This window comes from Theropithecus gelada, chromosome 9 (genome assembly GCF_003255815.1).
Source record: "Theropithecus gelada isolate Dixy chromosome 9, Tgel_1.0, whole genome shotgun sequence".
Taxonomy (NCBI): Eukaryota; Metazoa; Chordata; class Mammalia; order Primates; family Cercopithecidae; genus Theropithecus; species Theropithecus gelada.
Window position 1 is genome coordinate 25,136,652 of NC_037677.1, and position 26,392 is coordinate 25,163,043.

Consider the following 26,392-nt stretch of genomic DNA (forward strand, 5'->3'; position numbering starts at 1 on the left):
CCACCACGCCCGGCTAATTTTTTGTATTTTTAGTAGAGACGGGGTTTCACTGTGTTAGCCAGGATGGCCTTGATCTCCTGACCTCGTGATCTGCCTGCCTTGGCCCCCCAGAGTGCTGAGATTACAGGCGTGAGCCACCACGCCCGGCCAACACCTTGTCTCTTAAACAAAACAAAACAAAATCCTCTTCTAAACAGTTCTGTGGTTGCCTGAATTGACTGGTAAAGGGTACCAGGGAACTTGTTAGCATAATAGAAATGTTCCATATTATGGTTATGGTAGTGGTTACATGGGTGTTTGCAGTTGTCTGAACTTATTGAACCCTGCACTTAAAATGGGTATTTTTTATCTTGTGCATGTTATACTTCAATAAAGCTGATTTTTTAAAAAATATGTACAACTTATCCAATCTACTGTTAATTGACATTGAATTTTTTTCAGTGTTTAGCTACTTCAAACAATGCAGCTATGAGTATTCTCGTATGTGTACTTTGTACACACATGTACTCATTTCTAGAGGGTATGTATATGTAGGCATTGCTGGGTCGTGGGTATGCATATGGTTACATTTAGTAGATGCTGCTAAACAGTTTTCTGAGGGGACTGTACCCATTTACACACTCAGCAACAGTGTATGAGAGTTCCACTTGCTCTGGATCCTCACTGACACTTGCTATTGTCAGTCTTTGTAATTTTAGTCATTCTAGTGGATGTACAGTGGTGTGGACTATGGCTTTAATTTAGATTTCCTGAAGACTAATGAGGTTGATTACCTTTTATTTGGATTTTACCTGTCAGTTCTTTTTTATTATTAACTTGTAGGCATTCTTTAAATATTGTGGATGAGGACTTTGTTAGTGATATACAATTGGCAGGTAATTCAACCTGTGACTTGCCTTTCAGTTTCTTATTAGTAATTTTTATAAAGAGAAGTTTCTAATTTTAATGTCATGTGAATTATCAGTCTTTTGTGGTTAATAGTTCATGAGTTCTATTTAAGAATTTTTTTCTACTCCATGGTGATGAAGATATCCTCCTGTGTTATCTTCAAGATGTGTTATTCACAATTAAGCCTACAATTCACCTAAAATTGATTATTTTTGCATATGGTGTGAGGTCAAGGTGAATTTTTTTCCTATGTAGATATTGATTTGATCCCACACTATTTTGTGGAAAGTCCATACTTTCTCTCGAGCTCTGTAATACCACTTTGATCATAAAGTGTATGTGTGTAGGTCTGTTTCTAGACTTGCTTCTATTCCAGGGATTGACCCATGGCTCATTTTTGTACAGCTTCCAAGCTAAGAATAGATCTGTATTTTTATAGGGTTGTTAAAAAAAGAAGAATATGCGACGGAGATTGTATGTGTCCCAGAAAGCCTAAAATATTTACTGTCTGGTTCTTTACAGAAAAAGTTTGCCAAACTTTGTTGTATTCCATTGATCACTTTCTTTGCACCAAGACGACACTATCTTAATTAATATGGCTTTATAATAAGTGTTGCTGTTGGGTAGAATAAGTCTTCTTAGAATTGAATTTTCAGTTTCTATACCCACAAGAAAAAATTCTGTTGGAATTTTGATTGATTTTATATTGTTTATAATACTGGAATATTTGAAATATTGAATGTTTTGATCCATGAATGTGGTATATCTCTCTCATGAATCCTTTGATTTTTCTTCCTTAATCACTTAATGTAGTAGATCATGTTCATACAGTTTTCAAATGTGAAACCAGCCCTGCATTACTGGACTAAACCAAACTTGTTCACAATGTGTGACGCTTTTTATGTATCACCAGATTTGGTTTTCTGTTTCATTTAGAATTTTTGCATCTCTGCTCAAGGATTGCCTTCACCTAAAGGCGGGCCTTGGTCTGATAATTGATATTTAGTAGCAGACATCAAGATGGAAGCAGATACTAAATCAGGATGAGATATGCAGAAGACTTATTGGGGGCCATGCCTATAAAGGATAAAGAAGAAAGCAAGAGAGTACAGGAGAAAACTTCAGACCATGAGACAGGCCTGACCTCTGTGAAAGAAGAGAGGAAAGGAAAGAATTGGAAGGAAGGGCCCCAGACTGCAGCACAGATCTAAGAACTCCTCTGCTAGGCCAGTGAAGAGTCCCCAGGCAAACACTTGTCTTTTAGAAGAATCCTGCTTTGGGCAGAAATGGGGAAATGTGGCCTCTGCATGAACATGGTGATGGATCCAAAGGGCGGCAGCTGGGGCTGTCAGTCACAGTCTTCCCTGCGGCAGGTTCTTCAGAAGGAAGGCGGAACAGCACACGTCCATGCTTGACATGGTTGGGCTTTTTCTTTTCACCCCTGCTCACAAGTTGTATTCTTTTGGGGACCCCATCCGAAAACATGGTGTTTTCTAGAGCTCTTTTCTTTGGCTGGCCCTGAAGTTCCTTTTTTTTTTTTTTTTTGTCTCCTCAGCCTTTTGAGATTGATGGAAGCTCTGTGTAGCTGGTCAGTCTCTCAGCCATTACTTTGGAAACAGGAAATGCCTCAAGGTGAACAGTTGTACAAAGCACTGGACTCACCTCTCTGGATTTCCATGTATTTGGAAGCTTGTTCCATTAGGCCGTCTCTGCCTTGGTAGCTTTCTGGTGCCTTCACACAATAGTGATTATACATCATCTAGCTTTCCTGGCTGTTGTTCATGGGTGCAAGAGTTGATTCTGTAACCAGCTAGTTCACCGTAGGTAGATTTAGAAATTTTCACGTATTTATTTAATGTAATTAATTATGTATTTATTGTTTAATCTTCACCTTTATTTTGAACTTCCTTTTGAAATGTAAGAATGGTTCATTCTTACATTTTTCTCTTTTCTGAGATTAAAAAATAATTTCTCTTTTATACTTTCTACTTGAAAGGCTAAATAACATTATTACCCTTCTTTTAGTGGTTACCCTAGAAACAATATGCAAACTCATCAAAGTCTAATGCTACTTAATTCTGTTCTACTCTTATACAATATAAGGACCTTAGAACATTTTAACTCCACTGTCTCCTTCCTATCTACATGTTGCGTTTTTTTTTTGCTTTTGTTTTTTTTTAAAGAGATGTGGTCTCACTGTGTTTCCCATGCTGATCTTGAACTCCTGGCCTCAGGCAGTCCCCACTTAGGCACTACTCAGAGCCTCAGCCTCCTGAGTAGTTGGGATTATAGGCATGAGCCACTGCGCCTGGCCTCCATCTCCCATGGCTACTAAATTCTCTAGTTTCTCTTTTTCTTCTTTTTTGTCTTTCTGGTCTGCATTCTGGATAATTTCTTCCAATATATGTTCAGTAAATTTCTTTTTAGTTAAGTTTTAAAGTTTGATTATGAGAAGTTTTTTAGGGTATTACAGCAAATATGCTTGATCACTTCTTATAGTTTCTTCACCTGGATCACTTTTAGGTTTATCTTTTTATTTCTTCAGACATGGTAAGCGGAATTTTTTAATAATCTGTGCCTGGTGATTCCTTTGTCAGAAGTCTTTGTGAGTCTGTTTCTCTTGTTTGTTTTCTCTGGTAGCTTTAGCTTAGAATATTGTTGTTTTCCATGGTGTGTGTGGTTTTTTTTTTAAACTGCTTTGTGTTTCTTGACCTTCAAAAATTATTACTTGGGGATTCTTTGAGATCTAAGATGAAAAATCTCTTCTCCAAGTTGATTGGTGTTTGCTTTTGACAAGGAACAGGCTGTTACCTGAGTTAGCCTACAAATCCATGTCCATGTGCAGTTTAGCCCATGGCCACTTCTTAGAGCTATCTTTTCCCTTCCTTTTTTTTCTTTTTCCTACTTCGTAGCCCCAAAGTAGCCTCTGGGTTGGTGGGGAATTATTTGTAGTTACCCTTCCTCTTAAGTGTGGGTGAGTCTCCAGATAGCTTCCTAACTGGACTTGGGGCTTTTTCTTCTATTTGCTGGGTAGAAAAGTCCTTAAAATGGATGCTCATGTTCAGTGTCCTGGGCATGTATTGTTTCACTGTTATCAATAGTATTTTGGGATGTAATTTTCTAACAGCTAGGCTTTACATGTATATATACTATGGTTCAGATATAAATTACCCATCTCTCTATATTAGCCCAATTAGCTAGTACATTGATAAGTCATTAGATAATTTGCTGCCCATGTATTTGTCCTATTAAGAAGTAGTTATAATAAAATTACCAAGTTATTTGTAGTTTGCTATTATGGGTAATATTTCCTAATGTAAAATGTATAAACTCACTTATATTCATATATGGACACATACACATATGCATACATAAACACACACAAAGGTAATAAGTGATTCTATATGTTGCTAGTAACAAGTTAATTTCAAAATACTTATTTGTTCTTCTCTAGTGGACAGGTGGGAATATATGGGAAAGGAGGTCTCCAGGGTTGTCTTCTAACTAGGACATGATTAAAACACTTGGGAGCCTCAGATATAAAGGGGCTGTGATGGTAAGAATATATATACATTTTGACCCTATGATGTTTTTTTTTTTTTTTTTTTTTTTTTTTTTTGAGACAGAGTTTCGCTCTTGTTGCGCAGGCTAGAGTGCAATGGTGCAATCTCGGCTCACTGCACCCTCCGCCTCCGGGTTCAAGCAATTCTCCTGTCTCAGCTTCCCAGGTAGCTGGGATTACAGGCACCTGCCACCACACCCGGCTAATTTTTGTATTTTCAGTAGATACAGGGTTTCACCATGTTGGCCGAGCTGTCTCGAACTCCTGACCTCAAGGTGATCCACCTACCTCGGCCTCCCAAAGTGCTGGGATTACAGGCGTGAGCCACTGCACCTGGCTGACCTAGGATATGTATTTTTAAAAAGAAGATGGAAAAAACTTGAAACTTTGCTTGAAAGAGAATTGCTTAGCGAGAAAGTGATAGCTGCTTTCAGATGTTTGAAGGGATAAATGGAGTAGATTGATGTTTCACAATTTTTAAAAGCTATAGATGGACCTTTCCCCTAATTCTCTACCGGAAAATTTCTGCTCATATTTTGGAGACAATCTGAGTGATCGTTCATGCTATGTGGTAAATGAGTAGGGAATTTCTTCCTCCTGACGTACCTCTTCTAGGGAGGTGGTGGCAGCAGCACAAACCTATGAAGGCAAATAGAGAAATGAGAGGCAAAGGCTGGGTATTAGAATATGCAGGCTGGGCATGGTGGCTCATGCCTGTAATCCTAGCACTTTGGGAGGCCGAGGTGGGTGGATCACATGAGGTCAGGAGTTGAGACCAGTCTGGCCAACACTGTGAAACCCTCGTCTCTACTAAAAATAGAAAAATTAGCCGGGTGTGGTGGCACATGCCTGTAATCCCAGCTACTTGGGAGGCTGAGGCAGGAGAATTGCTTGAACCCAAGAGGCAGAGGTTGCAGTGAGCCAAGATCATGTCACTGCCCTCCAGCCTGGGGAACAGAGTGAGACTCTGGAAAAAAAAAAAGCAAAGTAAACTTTTCTTACATACTTTGACTTTTCAGTATTTTTATGGACAAGAATTTTTTTTATGTATTACTTTCAAAGCAAAGATCATTAAGAATAGAAATTGTCTGTTATTGCTGAGTTTTCAGTGCCTAGTAAGTACCTGGCACCTATATATAGTAGGAGCTCAGATGTTTGCTGAGTAAATGTGTTGAATAAAGGGAGGTGCACTGGGGTGTTTCGAATGATGACTACCATCTTGAATTGGCACAAGCTTCTAAAATGACTGTTCCCAAAGCTGCAAAATTTAGTATGTTAGTGTCTAACCTCTGCTGTTGAAGAAGAAAAGCAGATTTCCAACTGCCCTCCTACTTTTCTTTTATCTTTTCCCATCAACCTCTCTAACACAGAGTGCCAGTGACACTCTTTTGATTTAGAAATCAGTTTCACATAGCTGCTATGTGTGTAAGCTAGAACAGTGATAACAAAAATATGGCAATCCTGGATTTACATAACAATTTGGACTTCCTCTTTGTAAAATAAACTGGTAAAGTAAGGTGGTCAAGTTAGATGAAGGGTTAAAAAAAAAAATCTTTTACTTCAAGTCCCAGGAAACCTTGTTTATAGTGATCTAAAATGCAAGAAATTCAATTGGATTAAAGTAGCATTGTCAGAAAATTACATTTCTAGGAGTAGATTTTAAGAGTTTGAAAAAAAGTGCATGAAGTTAATTTGGCAGCCAAGAAAATAAATGAAATTTTAAAAATCTCTTTAAGGGTTCTAAAACACTTCACATGGAATTTAGGATTTCAGAGAACTAATTGGAGACCCTGAACAGATAGGGCGATACAGGTAAAAAAGAAGAAAGTACATGGCAGAGTATTAATGTTCTCCAAGATGTTAATTTCTCCTCTGGAAATAACTTCTTTATAGAAATGTTATTTTAGAGGTAACTCTGTAATTAGGTAATTTTGAGCTTTTTTTTTTTTAATTATTTTTTAAATTTGTAATTGACAAATAATTGTACATATTTATGAGATACAGTGTGATATTTTAATGCATGTATACATTGTATAATGATCAAATCATTGTATAATGGTTTCTTTTTATTATTAAAGTTTTTTAGAGACAAGTTCTCACTATGTTGCCCAGGCTGGTCTTGAACTCCTGAACTCAAGTGATCCTCCCACCTTGGCCTCCCAAAGTGCTAGGATTACAGGACTAAGCTACCATGGCGAGCCATTTTTTTTTCCCCCTTAAATTCAGGGTCTCATTCTGTCTCCCAGGCTGGAGTGCAGTGGCACAATCTCAGCTCACTGCAACCTCCACCTCAGCCTCTGGAATAGCTGGGACCACAGGCTTGCACCACCGTGCTTGACTAATTTTTCTATTTTTTGTAGTGACAGGGTTTTGCCATGTTGCCTAGGCTGGTCTTGAATTCCTAGGCTCCTGGCTCTGCCTCCCAAAGTGCTAGGATTACAGGTATGAGCCACCACACCTGGCCAAGTTGATTTCATAGAAGTTGAGCTGTCTTTTTTTTCAACTGCTCTGTAACTTAAGACCTTAATCATAGACACCCCCTTGTTGGGTAGTCCCATTTTCCTTCCTGATGGTTGTCCAGCTAGTTAGCCTGCATTGAAAGTACTTGATTCATAAATCCATTTAGTAAAGATTTAATTATAAGAGTTATAGTTCCTGTTTTGATGTTTAACAGATAGGTTTTCATCTTTGCTATAAAAACAGAACAGAAATATTTACATGTAAATGCCAAATACATTAAATCAAGAAATATAATTTTTGTTTGTTTATTGCCTTAGCAAACATCTGTTGAGTCAGTCCTGTGAGCCACTCACTAAACTAATTACTGGGAAGGAAGTGATATGGCCTCTAACCTCACTTCCTTCAGATAGCTGTGCACATGTCACCTGTTAGAGAGGCCTTCTCTGACCACTTCAGAGAAACAGCCCTGCCTTTCCCTCTTCCTTTCCTTCTCACTCTGCTTATTGTTCTTCACAGCAGTTATTACCATTTCTCATATTACTTATTTCTTCCTGAGCATTTTTCTCTCTCAGTTGGAATGTAGAGCAGAGACTTTATTTTCTTACTTTATTTCTTAAAGCCCAGAACAGTTCCTGGCACGTATATATCTAATGAATATATATAGAATACAGACTCTGATTCCTTGGGCCATGATCCTGCAACAACTGCATATACCTTTATTTTTGCACTTACGTAATTATTTTATATCCTCCACCAAACTAGAAACTACTTTTTTCTTTTTATTCCCTGAGACAGAGCCTCACTCTATGGCTCAGTTGGAGTGTAGCAGCACGATCTTGGCTCACTGGAGCCTACACCTTCTGGGTTCAAGCGATTATCCTGCCTTAGCTTCCCTAGTAGCTGGGACTACAGGCACTCACCACCACACCTTGCTAATTTTTGTATTTTTTAAGTAGAGATGGGGTTTCACCATGTTGGCCAGGCTGGTCTTTATCTTCTGACTGCGGGTGATCCACCCACCTCAGCCTCCCAAAGTGCTGGGATTACGGGTGTGAGCCACCACACCTGGCCGGAACTTCTTGAAGCCAGAGTTTTAACCACCAGGCGAGGGGATCTCAGGTGGGGTGTCCATTGGGTTGTTAACAGATAAATAGGAGTTTATCAGGAGGAGGGAAAAATGGCATTCCAGAACAGATTTAGAGACATTTAGAAGTTACATTTGCACAGATTTGGTGGAAGGATTTGAGGATGGAGTGTACGTCTCCAGTTAAAGATGCCTTTTGGAGCATTATGCTTTTCTGACTTGAGTGACTGGATAGATGAGGGTGTCATTAAATTAAGGATTGAAGGATATTGAAGTGAAATATATCTCTCCTTCCTCTGGAGAAATGAGTTTAGTTTGGGATAAGTTGCATTTCTGATGCCTGTAGAGAGTTCAGTATCTAGCTGAAAATTTGTTTCTGGAGTTCTCAAGAGAGAGGTTAGGGGTTGAAAATAGATTTGACAGTCATTTTTTATGTTATTATTAACTCTTAAGCATACGTGAAACCATACACAGAGAGGATAAAGACATGTAGAATAAAGGCAGGACTGTAAGAGATGGTCAGAGAAAGAAGAATCAGAAAGGAAATTTGAGAATAAGTGGTGGAAAGCTCTGAGGACAACCAGGAGGAGTTGGTAATTTGCTTATTAGGAGGTGATAATTTTAAGTGGGGCAGGGGGAGTGGAAAATTTGTCCTTTGTCATAGAGAATTCATTAGGATTTGGACTAAACAGCTGGACTAGACCTGACAAATGGCAGTTTGGTAAAGTTACTGAGAACAGTTTCAGTGCAGTGGACGGAAGAGAGGAGGAAGACAAATAGGAGTGGGCTGGAACATAAAAATTAGAGCAGCAAACCTTGACAAGGTCAGGGTGGGGTAATTGTCAGTTTTGCCCCCCAGGAGATACTTGTTAATTTCTGAGAAACCCTGAATTAGAAGTAACTGAAGGTAAGTGATATATACACTACATTTTTAAGAAGTGTGAAAAACAATGGGATACAGAACATAGCTATATGGAAAGGTGGAGAGAACTTTTGTTGTTTTAAGTTTGGGAAGCTTTTGTATATCCATGAGATTTGGAGAGAAGACCAGGGATTTTCTCACATGACGTTTTACATGTGACAAGAGATAATTATGGAGGCAAGGTCCTGAAGAGGGCTGATGACTAAATCCCACCTGAAATAAGACAAAGAACATGAGGACAGGCAAAGAAAAAAAAGTTGAGGATATAGCAACTGAGTGAACTGGGAGACAAGGTTATCGAACTAGCGTGAGGAAATCAGCATGGAACAGCAAGTTAAAGAGGGTTATTATGGCCGGCTGTGGTGACTCATGCCTGTAATCCCAGCACTTTGGGTGGGAGGCCGAGGCAGGAGGATCACTTGAAGTCAGTTCAAGATCAACCTGGTCAACGTAGCAAGACCTTGTCTCTATAAAAATAAATTTTAAAAAAGAAGGTTACTAGAAGTTTGAAACAGCAACTTTGAGCGGGCAGGAATTAAAATGCAAGCAAGAGACTTTTCTGAGCAGTGTCAAGAACTTAGCTGAACTGGGAAATTGTAAATCAGTGGTTGTTATGCAGTCTTATTCAGCTGTAGTAGCAGGCCAAGAAGAACAGAGCAGGCGTATTTTGGAATTCCCGATAGTCACAGTTGGCAAATCAAATGCTTTGAAAGGTTAAGGGGAAAGGAAGTTGAGGGTGCTGGTGAATTTTGTTGAAATACTGATCCATGGGTAATCTTAGTAAGAAAGAAAGTTACCTCTGTTCCAATGTTAGTATATGTGTTGCCAAAGTGAGCATTAAAGTAATTTCTGGAGGGAGACTGATAGCTTAGAAGAATGGAGAAGACTAAAGGGAATGGAAGGTCTTGATAAAGTCAAGCAAGTTTAATTGGTTGAAGGATTGAGAGTGATAAAGTCAGATAGAAAGGTAATTGGTTAGAGCGCCATAACGAGTTTTTCTAAGTTTGCAGAGAAATTAAATTCTAGCATAACAGAAATAATAGGGTTATGAATCTAGATATAATATCGTTTGTGAAATGTGTGAAATGTTGGGAAAAAACCCAATGCTACTTGAACTTCAAATACTTCAGAAGGCAGATGCCAGGATTCTTTGTTCATTGTAGGATAATCAATGCCTGGCACATTTGTAAGAGCTTGGTAAATATTTGTTGAATGAATAACACCCATCTACAGGCTTTCTTGCCTAGATACTTAATAATGCCAGAAAATTTTGATTCACGCCTGACATCTAGTGGTATTGTACTTAAACTGCTATTGAGTGGCAGCATTTTCCTTACACTATTTGAGGGAAATAGTACAGATTAGTTGTAGCACAATTGCTTTGTTCCTGAAACAACTCTCCAAGTTGGTTTTGGGAATTTTTACTATTGGCATTTTCCAGGGCTCTAATTTTAATTAGTCAGCAAACATTTATTGAGCATCTACTATGTGCCAGGCACTGTTCTGTGTGCTGGAGATTTTCATGTACTGTATATTCTCGTGCATATATGAACTCAATGAACTTGAATACATTGGTAGAGCAGTTGCATTGGGAATGGGCTACTTGTTAAGACACTTAACTTAGGATTCTATTATGATTTTTACATGTGAAACCTTTCTAAATTGATTTCATAGCCTTTGGGGCTATCATTTCTGTCATGACATACTGCTTTTTATTAATGTTAAGTAGGTATTTAGGAAGATGAATATAGAGTGGGTTTGTTTGTCAGCTTACAGTAGAAATCACATAGTGCAGGAAGCTACATACTGTGAAGAACTATTGAAGGATTTTGTTGTCTTGCCTTTAAGAAAATGTAAAGTTCTTATCTGTTAGTGGTGTATATGGATATATTTAAAGTATCTATGAATGACATGATATCTGGGATTTGCATTAAAATGTTTTAAAGTGGGTAGGTTTCAATGAAGCAAGACAAGATTGACAGATTTTTAAATAATTATTTAAGCTGCATTCATGGGGCTTTGTTGTCCTCTCTACTTTTGTGTATGCTGGACATTTCCACAGTAAAACTTTTTTTTTTTTTTTTTTTTTTTTTTTTTGAGACAGGAGTGCAGTGGCGCAGTCTTGGCTCACTGCAACCTCCGCCTCCCGTGTTTAAGCAATTATCTGCCTCAGCCTCCCAGGTAGCTGGGATTACAGGCATGTGCCATAATGCCCGGCTAATTTTTTTGTATTTTTAGTAGATACAGGGTTTCACCATCTTGGTCAGGCTGGTCGTGAACTCCTGACCTCGTGATCCACCCGCCTCTGCCTCCCAAAGTGCTAGGATTACAGGCGTGAGCCACCGTGCCTGGCCAGCAAAACCTTTTAAAAACTAGAGAGGTGTGGGTTGAAAGAAAGGTTAGCATGATTCAGTTAAAACATGGTTTGCTTTTTTATATTGAACAGATTTTCTTATTTTGTTCTGTTTGTTATTACTTGAAGATCGGGTTAAGTAGAAAGATAGTATGTTTTTACTAATAATAGATATAATGTGATTGAGACCTGACAGGTGACATTCTACTGACAGTATCCAGAGATTATTGGAATTTGGGCTTGGGAGCTCATGGTAATTGCTGGATCTATAGATTGGAAACTTGGAGATATAAGTTCAAAGTGCTAGCTATCACTCTGCAAGTGAGAGCATTTTGAGTGAGAATTTGGGGAACACCTAGATTTAATAAGTTGACACATCTTTCTTAGTACTTCTCTCCTTACCAAAAAACAAACAAATACACTAAGAAAGGACTAATAATCTGCCATAGCAGTCTTCTTCTTAAATTGGATTCTGCTTAATGACTTATGTAGGATGTATTTATCATATGATACATACGGATTTTTAATGTTGGACATTGTGTCTCTGTTAGACTCTTAAGATAACTGTGTGATACCAGTAAACCGTATCCCCATAATAAAAGAAGCCTGTTGTCAACGTTAAGAAATAATAGTTATAAAATATTTTAGGCAAACAAAATATAGGAAAAAATGTTACTTCTAAATGCTTGCCACCCATCTTTGTCCTCTTAACCTTTCAGCTTCACCTCCACCCCTCACAGCCTTTCCTTTTCCTCCTTTCTCTCTCCCGAAGACATAAATGACTGCAAATATAATAAGGCCCTTTTATGCCACTCCTTTCCTTTTCCCTTCCTCCAGAGGTAATTACTAGCCTGAATTTGGTGTATATTACTCCTTATTTTTGTTTTTTTCCTTAATAGATCCACAGTTCCTATTGCTCAATAAATTCTTCTACATCCTGTTTTTTTCTGTGGCAGTCTGTTCTCCATCAAAGAGAAATAAGGATCCCTTTTCGTCACTCAGACATAACTTTGCTATGTATTTCAGTCTGTGTTGGGGTTTCAGTTATTTTTTTATCTGAAAAATAGATATTAATTTCAGTATGCTATTTATTTCCTTTAAATAACTGATGCTTGGTGCCTTCATATTCCATTATGTGATAAACCTCTTTAGCTTTCCACCTTTCTGGAGGGTATACTTATTCCCAGGCTTATCTAACTTTCAGATTGGAGCACAGTCTTATTTCAGCGGCCTTTTGTTGTATAGAGATAGACATTTTTCTTTGGCAATAAAGAAGCCAATGGAAAAAATACCATTTTTTGAAATAAGTCTCATAAAATCAGAGATTTGTTTCGACTAAAAAAATTCTCCAAGTGCGAGAACTTTGAGAGAGAGGAAACAAAAGCTCAATCTCAGTGATAACCATTATTTTCTTTCTTTCTTTTATATTTTATTATTTTTTAAAGCCTATGGCACCTGGTATTCCCAGGCAGTCTCCCATCCAAGTATTAACCAGCCTCAGTCCTGCTAAACTTCTGACATCAGACAAGATTGGGCACATTTAAGGTAGTCTGGCCATAGACAAGAGCCATTATTTTCTATTGCTTTGCTCTTGATTAAAATGTAGGATAGTTTTTCTTTGTATAAACTACGTATTTTTCCAGTCTGTTAAGAAATATGTTTCTCTTGTCCTCAGAACTGTAGGATTTTCTTACTATCATGATCTGTTTCTCTGTGATCTTCATTATAGAGTCCTTTTTGTAACTGGCATAGTTCAAATTTTGTTGCTCCTTAAAAGTAATCTATTAGCTTTAGTCTGTTTTTTTCTTTTTTTGTATACTTAATATTTAAAAATTTCAAATAATTTAGATGTTGCAAGTGATTTTTGTCTTAGGCATTCTCCAAAGAAGGAGGTCACCAGCAATTTAACTCATCCTTTTTGACTGACAAAGCTCCCAGACCTACAGATGTAGCACTTCGGTTTTAGACACAATCTCTTTGAAGACAAGTCTATAGTTTGTGTCAGAGTTATTGGAAATTTTTTTAGTATAATCTCTTCTTACCTTTTCACTTTTCTTTCATGTTTCCCGTCCCATCCCCTCCCCCGGCAATATTCCTTGACTTCTCTATAATATGACAGTTGAGTTTTATGGGTGTCCTTTCAACCAGTATTTATTGCTCACTTGTGATGTGACAGGCTCTGTGTACCCAAGATAGTCTCTGCTCTGTTTGTAAACCTGAAAAGTTTATAATCAGGACTGTCATAATAATAAGTAATTTAAATACCTGTGTGCACTAAATATTATATAAATGCTTTACTGGATTATCTTTTTTAATCCTCACAACAGCCTTGCGAGGTAGGAATAATTATTATCATCATCCCCACTTTTCAGATCAGTAAACTGGGGGCACATACAAATCATCTAAAATCACTTGGATATGGGGTTGTCCATATGAAATACAGAATGCCTAATTAAACTTGAATTTCAGATAGACTACTACTATTTTTTAGTTTAAATATATATCAAATATTGCACAATCTGATGACCCCACTTGGAAAATGAATGACAGAGGTGGGATTTTAAACCATGTATTATGGTTATAGGGCCCATGGTCTTAACTGTTGCACTCTAATGAATAGAGAGAATAGGAATGACATCCACCTGAACATTCAGTATTTAGATGGCAGCTACTACCTATATATAATTAATTTTTTTACTCAAGTTATTTTTCCCCCAACTGATCACATTTACTTCATTGTAGACGTATGTGTATTCTTTCTGATTTCAAGTGTACTGTTCAAGTTCAGGTAAATTTACCTGTGCTTTTTATGTCTTTTTAAGTCAGCACTAATTATATATTATAACATAAAATGGTACTTTTTCTGAACCTGGTTACTTTAGCCGTTCTCATCCATGTAAGATAATTGTCTTTTTACCTTCTTTTCTGCAAATATAGGAAGATTTCACTGCATCTATGTGCCAAAAAGACATACTCTCTTTTGATAAGGTTAGGAAATGATATTTGAATAAGGTATTTAACAGTTCTTTGAAACATGTCCCATGTGTTCTCAAAAAATCGAGAAGTTATAAAATACAGATGTGGAATTGAAAGATGCTTTTACTAAGAATTGCCAGGGAAGCCACCTGGGTCTGCTAAGTAATCATACAGCGAAGTAAGGAGTCATTTTTCCTGGTGAATTACCACGGTTTGGGATCAGGCTTTCAGTTCTGCATATCTAGAAATTTACTTATAAAAACTATAGACCTGAGAGAGCTTGTGAATGACACACGTGTTAAATGTGATACTTTTGATTTCCAGTTCTGGCAAAATTGCGGAGCACGTACCTTAAAAAGAAGACACTCTTAAGATTCATGAGTCAAGTGTTTAACTCAAGACATAGAGCCAAGGTGTATAGAAATTGAAGACAAGTATATTTCTTAGTGAAATCTGCTTATCTTTAAGGGATACTTACGGGAAATGTTTTTCTCTCTCTAGGAGGAATTGGATGGTATCTAGGTAACAAGTCAGATTTTTGGAGAAAGTTCAGAAAGGAAAGTGAGCAAGAGGCCGGGCACGGTGGCTCACACCTGTAATCCCAGCACTTTGGGAAGCCGAGGAGGGCAGATCACAGGGTCAGGAGATCGAGACCAGCCTGGCCAACATAGTGAAACCCCGTCTCTACTAAAAATACAAAAAAATTAGCCAGGCATGGTGGCGGGCACCTGTAATCCTAGCTACTCGGGAGACTGAGGCAGGAGAATCGCTTGAACCTGGGAGGCGGAGGTTACAGTGAGCCGAGATCATGCCACCGCACTCCAGCCTGGGCAACAGTGTGAGACTCTGTCTCAAAAAAAAAAAAAAGTGAGCAAGAATTAAAAGTGCAACTCTCAGCAGATGTAACAGTGCTTGCTATAGGATTGGACTCTATTTTAATCTGTTCCATCTTCATATGTTTTCAGGCATAGTGTACTGAAAGATTTGTCAGTGACAAAGTGTGTCTGACTTTACAATGGCAGTTATTTCAAAATTAGTATTTCTTTTATAGAATTAACACCACATTATTTTGGAACACCTCTATTCTGTGTAAGTGAAATTTTCTATCAGAATTTTCTGAAGTCACCGCATTGCTACCCAACCAACTTTTTATTATTTTGTAGAATTCATTAATGGTCATTTACATTTTGTATTTTTAAGTATGATATAATCACCTTTGAGACACAGTGGACTAGAAGACGTTAATAGGAAAAATGTCTCTTCTCTTTTATTATATAAATCTTTCCATGAAAGCAGTGACTTGATGCAACAAAACTTACTAAGCTTTTAGATCTCTAGCCAAGAATATAGATGTTTTTTCTTTAATGCCAACTATTGTAAATTTTAGATTGACCACAGAGTGACCTAACCCGATCACCAACTTGATCGGAATTCAGCGTTTGCATTTTAAGTGACTTGAATTGATAAGAAAGTATTTTTTTCCTTTTAAATTAATTGCAGATGGACTGTCTACTTGAATACAGTAGAGCTTGAGAAATGAATTACTTTCAGTTACTTTTGAGGCAGCATGGAATTGCCACACTTGAATTCAGACCTGGGTTCAAATCCCTACGCTGCCTCTTAGCAACTTACTGAGTCTCTTTTTCCTCTTCACTCAAATGGCAATTTTAGGATCATAATGCCCATCTTGAGGGCTTGTGTGAATTTAAACTAAATAATAAATGTATTAATTCGTTGAATAATTATTTATTGAATGCCTGCTCTGTGCTATGGATATTAGTGAGCATTGCAAAAATTCCTGCTCTTTATGTTAGAGAGATATACAACAAACATGTAAGCAAATAAAAATGTAATTTTAGGTAGTGAGTTGTAAGTTTTATGAAGAAGTGCAGCACACACAGAAAATTTCAAGTGGCAAAGGAAGGGATTTGGACTGATGTCTGCTGGCTTCTAAAACAAGCAATTTCTGCTATGCCCCATTGCCTTTGAAATCTAGCCATTCATTGCTTTAGAGGGCATCTTTCAGAATAAATGGCTAAGTATTTAAGGGGAGCTAGTGATAGATATTCCTTTATTAAGTAACTTCTTTTGAGCCATCTTGGTGCATACACTATGGTAACAATTCAGTTTTATATGGCAATAATTATGAACTCTTTATATTTGACACTCAATCATTTTTTGCTCAGTATTGCTGTTTAACAGGTAGTATCATGTTACTCAACACATGTATATGCCTTATTTTCTCTATTACATTCTTCTTTAAGGGTCAGGACTGTGTCTTCTACTTCAGTGATTCTCAAACTTAAGTGTGCATTGCAATCACCTCAGAGTTTCTGATTCAGGAGATCTAGGGCGGGGTCCACAAATTTGCTTTTCTGACATATTCCCAGGTGATACTGATGCTGCTGGTCCTGGGACCACACTTTGAGAACTACCGTGTACCTCCTTCTTCCCCCACAATACTTATGCTATTTATCACTTAGCTTAAATGTCCTCTCGTCTGCGAATTTGTCATTGACTTCTATTTCACTGAAACAACTAGTTGTTCTCAAAATTTAATGTGTATTAGGATCACCTGGGAAACTTGTTGACAAAGCAGATTTCTGGTCAGACTCCAAAACATCCATTTTTAGCAAGCACCTTAGATGTTAATGCCAGTGATCCATGGAAAACAGCTTGTGAAATTCCAACTTACGGGGTTGATCATGCTCTCTTCATTGCCATGACTGTATTTTGTATTTGTCTCTGATTGTTTTTTATATTACACTGTTATTTGTTTGTGTGTCTTTCTCCTCCTACTAGACTCCCTGAAGGGAAAGGAATATGTCTTATTCATTGTTGCATTTTAAAGCTTATTAGCACAATACAGTATTAAAAAGCAGTAGAGGCCAGGCGCAGTGGCTCACACCTGTAATCCCAGCACTTTGGGAGGCCGAGGCAGGCGAATCACAGGGTCAGGAGTTTGAGACCAGCCTGGCCAATATGGTGAAACCCCATCTCTACTAAAACATACAAAAATTAGCCGGGCATGGTGGCATGCACCTGTAGTCCCAGCTACTCAGGAGGCTGAGGCAGGAGAATCACTTGAACCCGGGATGTGGAGGTTGCAATGAGCCAAGATTGTGCCACTGCACTCCAGCCTGGGCAACAGAGTGAGACTCCATCTCAAAAAAAAACCAAACAAAACAAAAAACAAAAGCAGTAGAGTGAGTACTGCCTGTGTAATCAGCTTTGGCACTTGTTAGCTATGTGACCTTAGAGACTTTATTTAATCCCTCTAAGCTTCAGTTTCCTCTTTTATGAATGGTAGTAGTAGCACTTACTTGCTATGGAAATTAGCTCTGAGGTATGTACAGTATTTAGTGTGGCAACTGACATACGGAATGTAGCAAGTAAATGGAAAGCATTACAGTGTTGTGGTTGTCATTATGTTATGGAAGAAGCAAAATAAATGTTTGAATTAATGAAAACTCTTGCATTATAATTTTAGCATCCAAATTCAGGATATATATTTAATACTTCATTAAAAATATTTGCTTAATTGTCTCAAATACTATTTTATATTTTGGTATTTTAGTAAGGTATTGTGAAGTAAAATCATGCTTTGGGCTTCTCTGCAACAGGAAAACAAAGAAACCGCTTGGAACCAATGGATACCATATTTGTTAAACAAGTTAAACAAGGAGGACCTGCTTTTGAAGCTGGATTATGTACAGGTGCTGATACTCTTCTTTAAACAATACCTTTTAATTTCTTTTTCACTTTATGTCTTCCATATTTCAGGTTCGATATTTTTTCCTTTTGCGTCTTTCTGTATGCTTTTTCCTTTTCCTTCACATCTGTTGTTACTAATTTTGAGAACTAATTATGTTTCTTGATGCCCATATGGATGGGTTTGAACAGAAATAACAATATAAATTGATACACTGTGAGCACTTTTAATTACCACACAGATAATAGACTCTTAGAGGCTCTTTTAAGGAACATATTTTTCATGCATTGAATTTTGACAAAGGATTACAAAGTAGCAAAATGATGAAGGTATTTATATGATATATGTGAAATGATCTTGGATTTTTAAGTTCTGGAAGTGCCTGATCTGCCAGAGTTGAGTTAATTAATTTGCAGCACAAAGAGTGGCTTAAGTCTCCAATGCAATGTAAGCCTGGCTTCATCTGAAGGTGTCAGTATATGTGGCCTAATTGGCTGGATGTAGTAGCTGTTTGTTCTAAAATGTTTTGTGATTTGTGATTTTAATAAAACCTAAGTAGAGATTTCATTTATGTTAGTGCACACTGTAAAATAGTTACTTTCTTTTGTTTTTTAAACATCAAACAATTTAAAATTATATTGAAAAACTATATTTCACTGCCTTTTAAATAAAATGCTATATTTTCACCTACAAATATTAGAAAGTAGTGGACATCATTGCTAAGATTTGTAAGGATGTACTGTTAATGTATTACTCACCTTAGTTATTTTTTTAATTACACTTAAAGTAAGCCTGATTTAAATATCATTAATATGTATAATATGAATATTAGTGTGCATATGGGATTTCTTTAGAATGTATTATCTGTTATATTTTAAGCCCCACATGATTGGGAAGATGAAGTGGAGATATGCTGTGATAAGTACACAGAAAGTGCATTTTTGTCTATTTTATTCTTTCCTCTGTTCTTTCTGTCCTCTGTTCTTTGTTTCTGTCTTTTCCTTTCTACTCTACTCAGAGTAGAAAGAACCCGGGAGGCAGAGGTTGCACCACTGCACTCCAGCCTGGCCAACAAGAGTGATACTCTGTCTCAAAAAAAAAAAAAAAAAAAAGACAGGGTAAGTGGAGAGATAATTAGTTCTGCAACTCAGGAAACAACTGATAGGAGCATAAGTAGTATAGCACTGGTCCCCTGGTGACTAGACCTTTCGAAATTTCTCAATTCAGTAATGACTGGAACTCTTACTTAGAACATGGCTAGTTTCACAAAAAGCTGGATATATTAAATGTATTTAAAAGATACTTTAATAAGATACTTTAAAAGTAATAAGCTAGGATATTCATATAATTGTTTTGTAATATAATTATACTAATAATTTTCTCACAATTCTGTTTTTTTTATTTTAATATATACTACATTAAAAATAACGACATTATTCAAGAAATATTTCAAAAGTGTTCAAAAGTGACTTTCTGCAGGATTTCTCATGTGTTTTTTAACTTCTCTTTGAAGGTGACCGAATTATAAAAGTCAATGGAGAAAGTGTTATTGGCAAAACCTATTCCCAAGTAATTGCTTTAATTCAAAACAGGTAAGACTCTTAAAACATTAATTTTGGCCAAAGATGGGTTTTACAAATCAATAGAGCACATAGATTTACTACAATCTTCTCTTCTTATAAGGAACTGTGGTAACAAGGAGATGTGGAACTTTCCCTCAGATATAATGCATTTGAGAGTTGCCAAGGACCAGCTATCTGAGGATAGCTTAGTTGGTGGCTTTGGCTTGACAGATGTATCAGATCTATGATTAAAATCCCATAGAGGCTGAGAGGCACACATTTTAGATTTACTGTGTTTACCCCTTTTATTTGAAGTGACAAATGTATAATTTTTTTATAATATATAAATAAATGCATACATAATTTATTTTAAAACCTCTTACTGGGGTATGTTACTTTTAAGTATCCTTTTGAATAATCTTCCTAAATTAATTCATTTTTTGTAACCAAGACAACAAGACATTCCCTTTTAATCCATTTGTCTGCCTGCATTTTACAGAATAATAGGATTTTGAGCTCTGAAGTTAGATACATATTTATAGAGTGACTGTCTATGAGACCTTGAAGATCATTTAGTCCTACTGTCTTTCACCCACACAACCAGAAAATTTTTCCAAATTACAAATAACCATTTATTACCATATTGAATTTCTGTCAAGGTTAGGCCATGGATCTGAGCCCAGTCAGATCGTCACTCTGTTGTAAGACGTTCTTCTCAGATTCAAATATAGGAACTTTTGGATTATCTAATGCTTTCTGTTGGCCAAACTCACCTGTCTGCAATTGAAGTGCAGTTCTTCATTTTCTGAAGATTTTTATCAAGCTCTCCTAACCATATCTAGAGTGGCTCATGCTACAATCTAAATTATTTACACCAATGCCCTAATACATTGCCATTTCTTACAATGAAATGACATGGTCATGATTAATTGATCTCAGAGTATTTTCTTTAATGGTTTAATATTTAATGGGATTTTAACAGAAAACAACTCTTGAATATTGCTTCTAATGTTGATAATGAATTTAAAGCCTCTCCAAGGGATAACAGATTTTGCCAAAATTTTTTTCCTCAAAATAATTTAGATCATCACAAGTACAACGATATGTTTTGTCAGCCCATAACTTAAAAGATTTTTAGTGTATTTGTTAATATCTCTTCTTTAAAAACCAACTTAATCATTGTTTTCTTCAAAATCTACATTAATTCTTCTATTCCTGGTGCAGTTCATCTTTCAGAGTAATAACACTTCAACCACTAAAATCAATTTGAATATCAGAGAAATATTTTTTCATAATTTTATTTCCATTAAAAAAGTTGTGTTTCTTCTCTCTGCAGTTGGTAGCAAATGGGTAATGCAGCACAAAGCCCTAGAGATTCTGCAGTGTATTAATGTAACATGTGTCCCTGCAGGCTACGTGCAGTGGCTCATGCCTGTAATCCCAGAACTTTGGGAATCTGAGGTGGGCAGATCACTTGAGCCCAGGAATTTGATACCAGCCTGGGCAACATGGTGAAACCCTGTCTCTATAAAAAATACAAAAAATTAGCTGGGCGTGGTGGTGTGTGTCTATTGTCCCAGCTACTTGGGAGGCTGAGGTGGGAGGATCACCTGAGTCCAGGAGGTCAATCAGGTGAGCCTTGATAGAGCCACTGCATTCTAGCCTGGGTGACAGAGTGAGACCCTGTTTCAGAACAAAAACAAACAGATGTGTCCTTGTGCAGGAGTTTATCGAAACATCAGTTTCTACCAATGCTAAATATTGAAATAAAAGTACCTACATATTTTACTAGTTAAATTTATTTGAACCTGTGGTTCTCATGGGTTTAGCATAATCTGAGCATTTATGAAACGAAACATAATGATTCAAATCTGTTAAGAAGAGACACCAGTAGGTTATTTTGTGTTTTTTTGTTGTTGTTGTTATTTGATTGTTTCTTAATCTCTTGACTGTATTGGGGGAAAATCTATCTGATACTGTTAGCATTTGGTGGAGATGGTAGCACTGCCTTTGCCATAACTTTTTATTTTATTTTATTTTATTATTTTTTTGAGAGGGAGTTTCATTCTTGTTGCCCAGGCTGGAATGCAATGGCGCGATCTCGGCTGACTGCAGTGTCTGCCTCCCAGGTTCAAGCAGTTCTTCTGTCTCAGCCTCCTGAGTAGCAGGGATTACAGGCACCTGCCACCATGCCCAGCTAATTTTTGTATTTTTAGTAGAGACGAGGTTTCACCATGTTGGCCAGGCTGGTCTCGAACTCCTGACCTCAAGTGATCTGCCTACCTCAGCCTGGGATTACAAGTGTGAGCCACTTCGCCCGGTGCCTTTGCCATATCTGTACGTAACTCCAGATCACAGGATTCAGTTGTGTTTACCCCTTTGAACTTTCAAAACCTAAGGAAATTTCTCTATCGTTTTCAACAGGAAATTTACAGAACCAAAATAAAATTAGACTTTGAGCTATCCCTGCAAAGGCACTAAAAGTAAATCATAGGCAAGAAAGCAAATAGTTGAAATGTTATATAGTTATTAAAAATGAGTCATCTCAGTCGTTGCGATGGTAAAGCGATTTCCTTCACTTCCGAGGCCAGGAGGGAATATTGCACAATGAAGATGTTTAATATTAGTTGGCTGGGTGCAGTGGCTCACGCCTGTAATGCCAGCACTTTGGGAGGCCAGAGTGGGCAGGTCCCTTGAGGTCAGGAATTCGAGACCAGCCTGGCCAACGTTGTGAGCCCTCCTCTCTACTAAAAAATAGAAAAATTAGCTGGGTGTGGTGGCGTGTGCCTGTCGTCCCAGCTACTCGGGAAGCTGAGGCATGAGAATTGCTTGAACCCAGGAGGCAGAGGTTGCAGTGAGCCAAGATTGCACCACTGCACTCCTGCCTGGGTGACAGAGCGAGACTCAGTCTCCAAAAAAAAAAAAAAAGGAAATTATTTAAAATATTAAATTCGAGGGTTCTTTGATGTTAATGAATTTTAACTTGATGAACAGAATATATGACAATCTAGAATTTGTTTTGTGACTTGAGTAAAACAATAAATAATTGTATACTGATATTGTTAAGAGTTTTGTCTTGGGACTATTTAATATAAGCAACATACTTTATATTTCTAAATTAGAAACATGTTATGAAGAAGACTTTACTGATAATGAATAGCACAAACATGCTAGGGGTCCGTCCCTCTTTTGTGTATAGTTAACTTATGTATACAAAGGTGACTTCTTCTCATACTAAGGATTTGATTTTAAAAATAAAGATGTAAGAATACCAAAAGTAGGCCGGGTGCGGTGGCTCAAGCCTGTAATCCCAGCACTTTGGGAGGCCCAGGCAGGTGGATCACGAGGTCAGGAGATCGAGACCATCCTGGCTAACATGGTGAAACCCCGTCTCTACTAAAAATACAAAAAACTAGCCGGGCGTGGTGGCGGGCGCCTGTAGTCCCAGCTACTCGGAGGCTGAGGCGGGAGAATGGCGTGAACCCGGGAGGCGGAGTTTGCAGTGAGCCGAGATCGCGCCACTGCACTCCAGCCTGGGCGACACAGCGAGACTCCGTCTCAAAAAAAAAAAAAAGAAAAAAGAAAAAAAGAATACCAAAAGTAAACTCTTAAACAATTTAAAAAATACTTCTGAGTTAACTGTTTTTCCATTAAGTCTTTTGATACACTTCTACCTCTCCTAAAATAGTATATATATTCAATTTCAGTGATACAACATTGGAACTTAGTGTTATGCCAAAAGATGAAGACATTCTCCAAGTGGTAAGTTTTATTTATTCATATATGAGTTGTTTTACAGTCATGAATGTTAGGAAAATATTTTTGGGATGAAAGTATTAAAGATTGAATTAAAAAAAAAAATTCTAGAATTTAAAAACCCTCTAGTTCCTTTTACAGAATCTGGAATTCTCTACATTTTACAAAAATCAGACCAAAAATACCATTGTCAAGTTTTTGCAATTGAGTGACATGGAAATGTTATGTTGATTCTACAGTGAACTCTTACTGCTGTCATTTAGAATGAGATTCCTAAAGCGTTTGTCCTAGTGTTGCCTTCTAGTTCATCCTTGGACCAAAGGAAGAGTTCAGAGTGCAAGTGCATATCCCCAGGAATTAGAATCTTTTTTTTTTTTCCCCCTTCTCACTATGTACAGAGAAAAAAAAAAAATAGAATTTTCGTTTTTTATATGAGGACAAATTTTATGATTGCCATTTTCTAATTTTCCAATAGATATTACTGTTTGTAAATTCACCAAGCAGTATTGTAAGTAGTATCAATTCATTCCTAAAATGTTCACAATGAACAGAATCTGCACCTTAAGGGGAAAATATGTTACAGTCTTGAAATGAAACTTGAAAACTTTAGTATTTAGTCTAAAATTGTTTTCTGATGTTTATAAAGAAATAAATTAAATGGAATACTTATTTATTAAGCTTAAATATTGCTGAAAGTAAGAAGATGATAAAAATATAAATTTCGGCTGGACGCGGTGGCTCACGCCTGTAATCCCAGCACTTTGGGAGGCTGAGGCGGGCAGATCATGAGGTCAGGAGTTCAAGGTTAGCCTGGCCAACATGGTGCAACCCCATCTCTACTAAAAATACAAAAATTAGCTGGGCTTTGTGGTGGGCACCTGTAATCCCAGCTACTTGGGAGGCTGAGGCAGGAGAATTGCTTGAAACCGGAAGGCAGAGGTTGCAGTGAGCCGAAATCGTGCCACTGCACTGCAGCATGGACTAAAGAGTGAAACTTCATCTCAAAAAAAAAAAAAAAAAATCTATCTATGTATATATGTATATATATGTGTATATATACACATATATACACACACATATACATATATACATATATTTCATTCAATAAAATAATACTTTATATATTTTACTTTATATATGTGTATATGTATATATACACATATATATACACACATACATATATAAATATATACACATATATATTTCATTCAATAAAATAATACTTTCCTTCCATTGATTTTGCAGTTCAGTAGAATAAAATAGAAAAACTCTTTAAGTAACATACTGACAACTAACAGATCTAGGAAATGGCAGTGGCCACTGAAGTATTTATTTTTAATTCTTTTTGGTGAATAATTGGATTTTTTTCTTATTACCTATAGCTAAATTCAAGAAAAGCGGGGAGCTTTATCCACTCTTTGTCATGGTAATAGAAATGGTATAGTAATGTTCTTCATTTGTAAGGCAGTAGTTTGAACTTAGCTCATCAAAGGCCCTAAATAATCTGTAAACATGTTTTACAAAAAAAAATCACTAAAGCTGATCCTAAAGAGTCATTCACTGACATGTAAACTATAATGAAGTGAAACTCATGGGGATTAACCCCATGTTTTCAAGGCATGTAGATTTTATGTAGGAATGGCTTAGTACTGAAAACAATTACTCTTCTGAAGTACACAGTTCAGTTGGAGTCGGGAGGCTCAGGAAGGCAGGTACAGTTAGCTGCAGTAATTTTCCTGGGCATGCAAAAGTGGTTGTAGAGTTCCTACCCTGACAATTCAGCATAGTGATCATGTAGCAGACATAACCACGGACCCGAATGGCTGTGAAAATCACTAGACTAGAAATAAATAGGGAATTCTTCTCTAGTGCTCTTCTTATAAAGAAGATGATGTATAATGGTAGCGAAGGATTTACCTGGCTTCCTCCTTGCAATCTGAAGGCTTGAAGACAGGATCAGCTTCCGAAACTGAACTGTTCTCTGATCTTCAGTAGACCCTTTCCTTGCCAAGGTGAAGGCACTGGTTGGATGGCTCTTGGAACAGTGCTCATTTCACAGAATGGCTGGCAAGGAAGCAATTAAATGCAGAATCGCCATGATATCCTGCAGTGTGATTGATGAAGAGCAGCAAACCACTTCATGCAATGGAAGGAATAATTTTGTAATGATATGATTAATCGAAAAATAGGTTACTTAAAGAAAAATTAGTTTTTTTCTGTTATTCATGTTCTAGAATAGTCTGTCTTGTTATATTTTATTTAAGTAAATCTAAAGTAAAAGTAAAATATAAAGTATCCCAGAAACAGAGAAAAACCAGTTTAGTAAATAACATGAGCATACAGATCTTCAAGGCTCAGCAGTAAAGAGTTCTGGTATACTGTAACATAAAATGTATTTTTAAAACATGGTATTTGAATTACCGTAATCATTAAGAAATAAAAGCACACGCCTTTAATCATAAAAGAAAACCCTACTTTTAAACCTATCCTTAATTCATATTTGAATGTAGTGTAATTCATTAAGAAATCAAAGGAGTATATAATTCTCTGTCTCTGACATATATTCCAGAGTTAAAATGTTCTTTAAGCGGTCTTCAGAAGTACTTATGCAGACCTTAAATTTGTTATTCAAACTATGTGCTTTTAAAGATGTATTTGTTCCCATGAGGTTGAAAATTTATCGTAAAGAAAAGCAATGGGTAATGTGAACATTTTTACAGCCACCGTAAAAATCATTTGCCCATGGAAACACTTGTAGGTTGTATATGTTTGCCTGGGCAACAGGATTGGGTAGTGCATGGAGGTTTTTTCTCTTTTCCTGAAGTGATATACAGACCAAATTATTTTAGAAGCGTACTGCTTGCCTTTGAGAGGTGGCCTAGAAAATTTAATTTGGCTTAAAACTTGACTCATGTAAGGACAGGTATATGATTATAGGTTTCATAATTCGTGGATGACAATGACAGAATGTTGAAAACCATGAAGTAAAATTAAGAATAATTCATTTCTGTTTTTAAACTACTGCTAGTAATAGTCATCCTGTGCTTGGCAGCCTCATTTTCTAAACCAGCATATATTTTCTAGCTTAACAATATGAATAGTATTACATTCATTTTA

General features: G+C 36.9%; 1 protein-coding gene across 2 annotated transcripts in view; it reads left to right on the top strand.

Moving 5' to 3' along the window:
• The window catches only part of ARHGAP21 (Rho GTPase activating protein 21), a 133,359-nt gene that overhangs the window by 65,775 nt on the left and 41,192 nt on the right, over nucleotides 1-26,392 (top strand). For both annotated transcript variants that reach the window (XM_025396861.1, XM_025396862.1), the window contains exons 5-7: nucleotides 17,869-17,961; nucleotides 19,471-19,549; nucleotides 23,227-23,281. In XM_025396861.1, coding sequence (XP_025252646.1) covers nucleotides 17,869-17,961; nucleotides 19,471-19,549; nucleotides 23,227-23,281 — 227 coding nt within the window. The remainder of the gene's footprint in view (nucleotides 1-17,868; nucleotides 17,962-19,470; nucleotides 19,550-23,226; nucleotides 23,282-26,392) is intronic.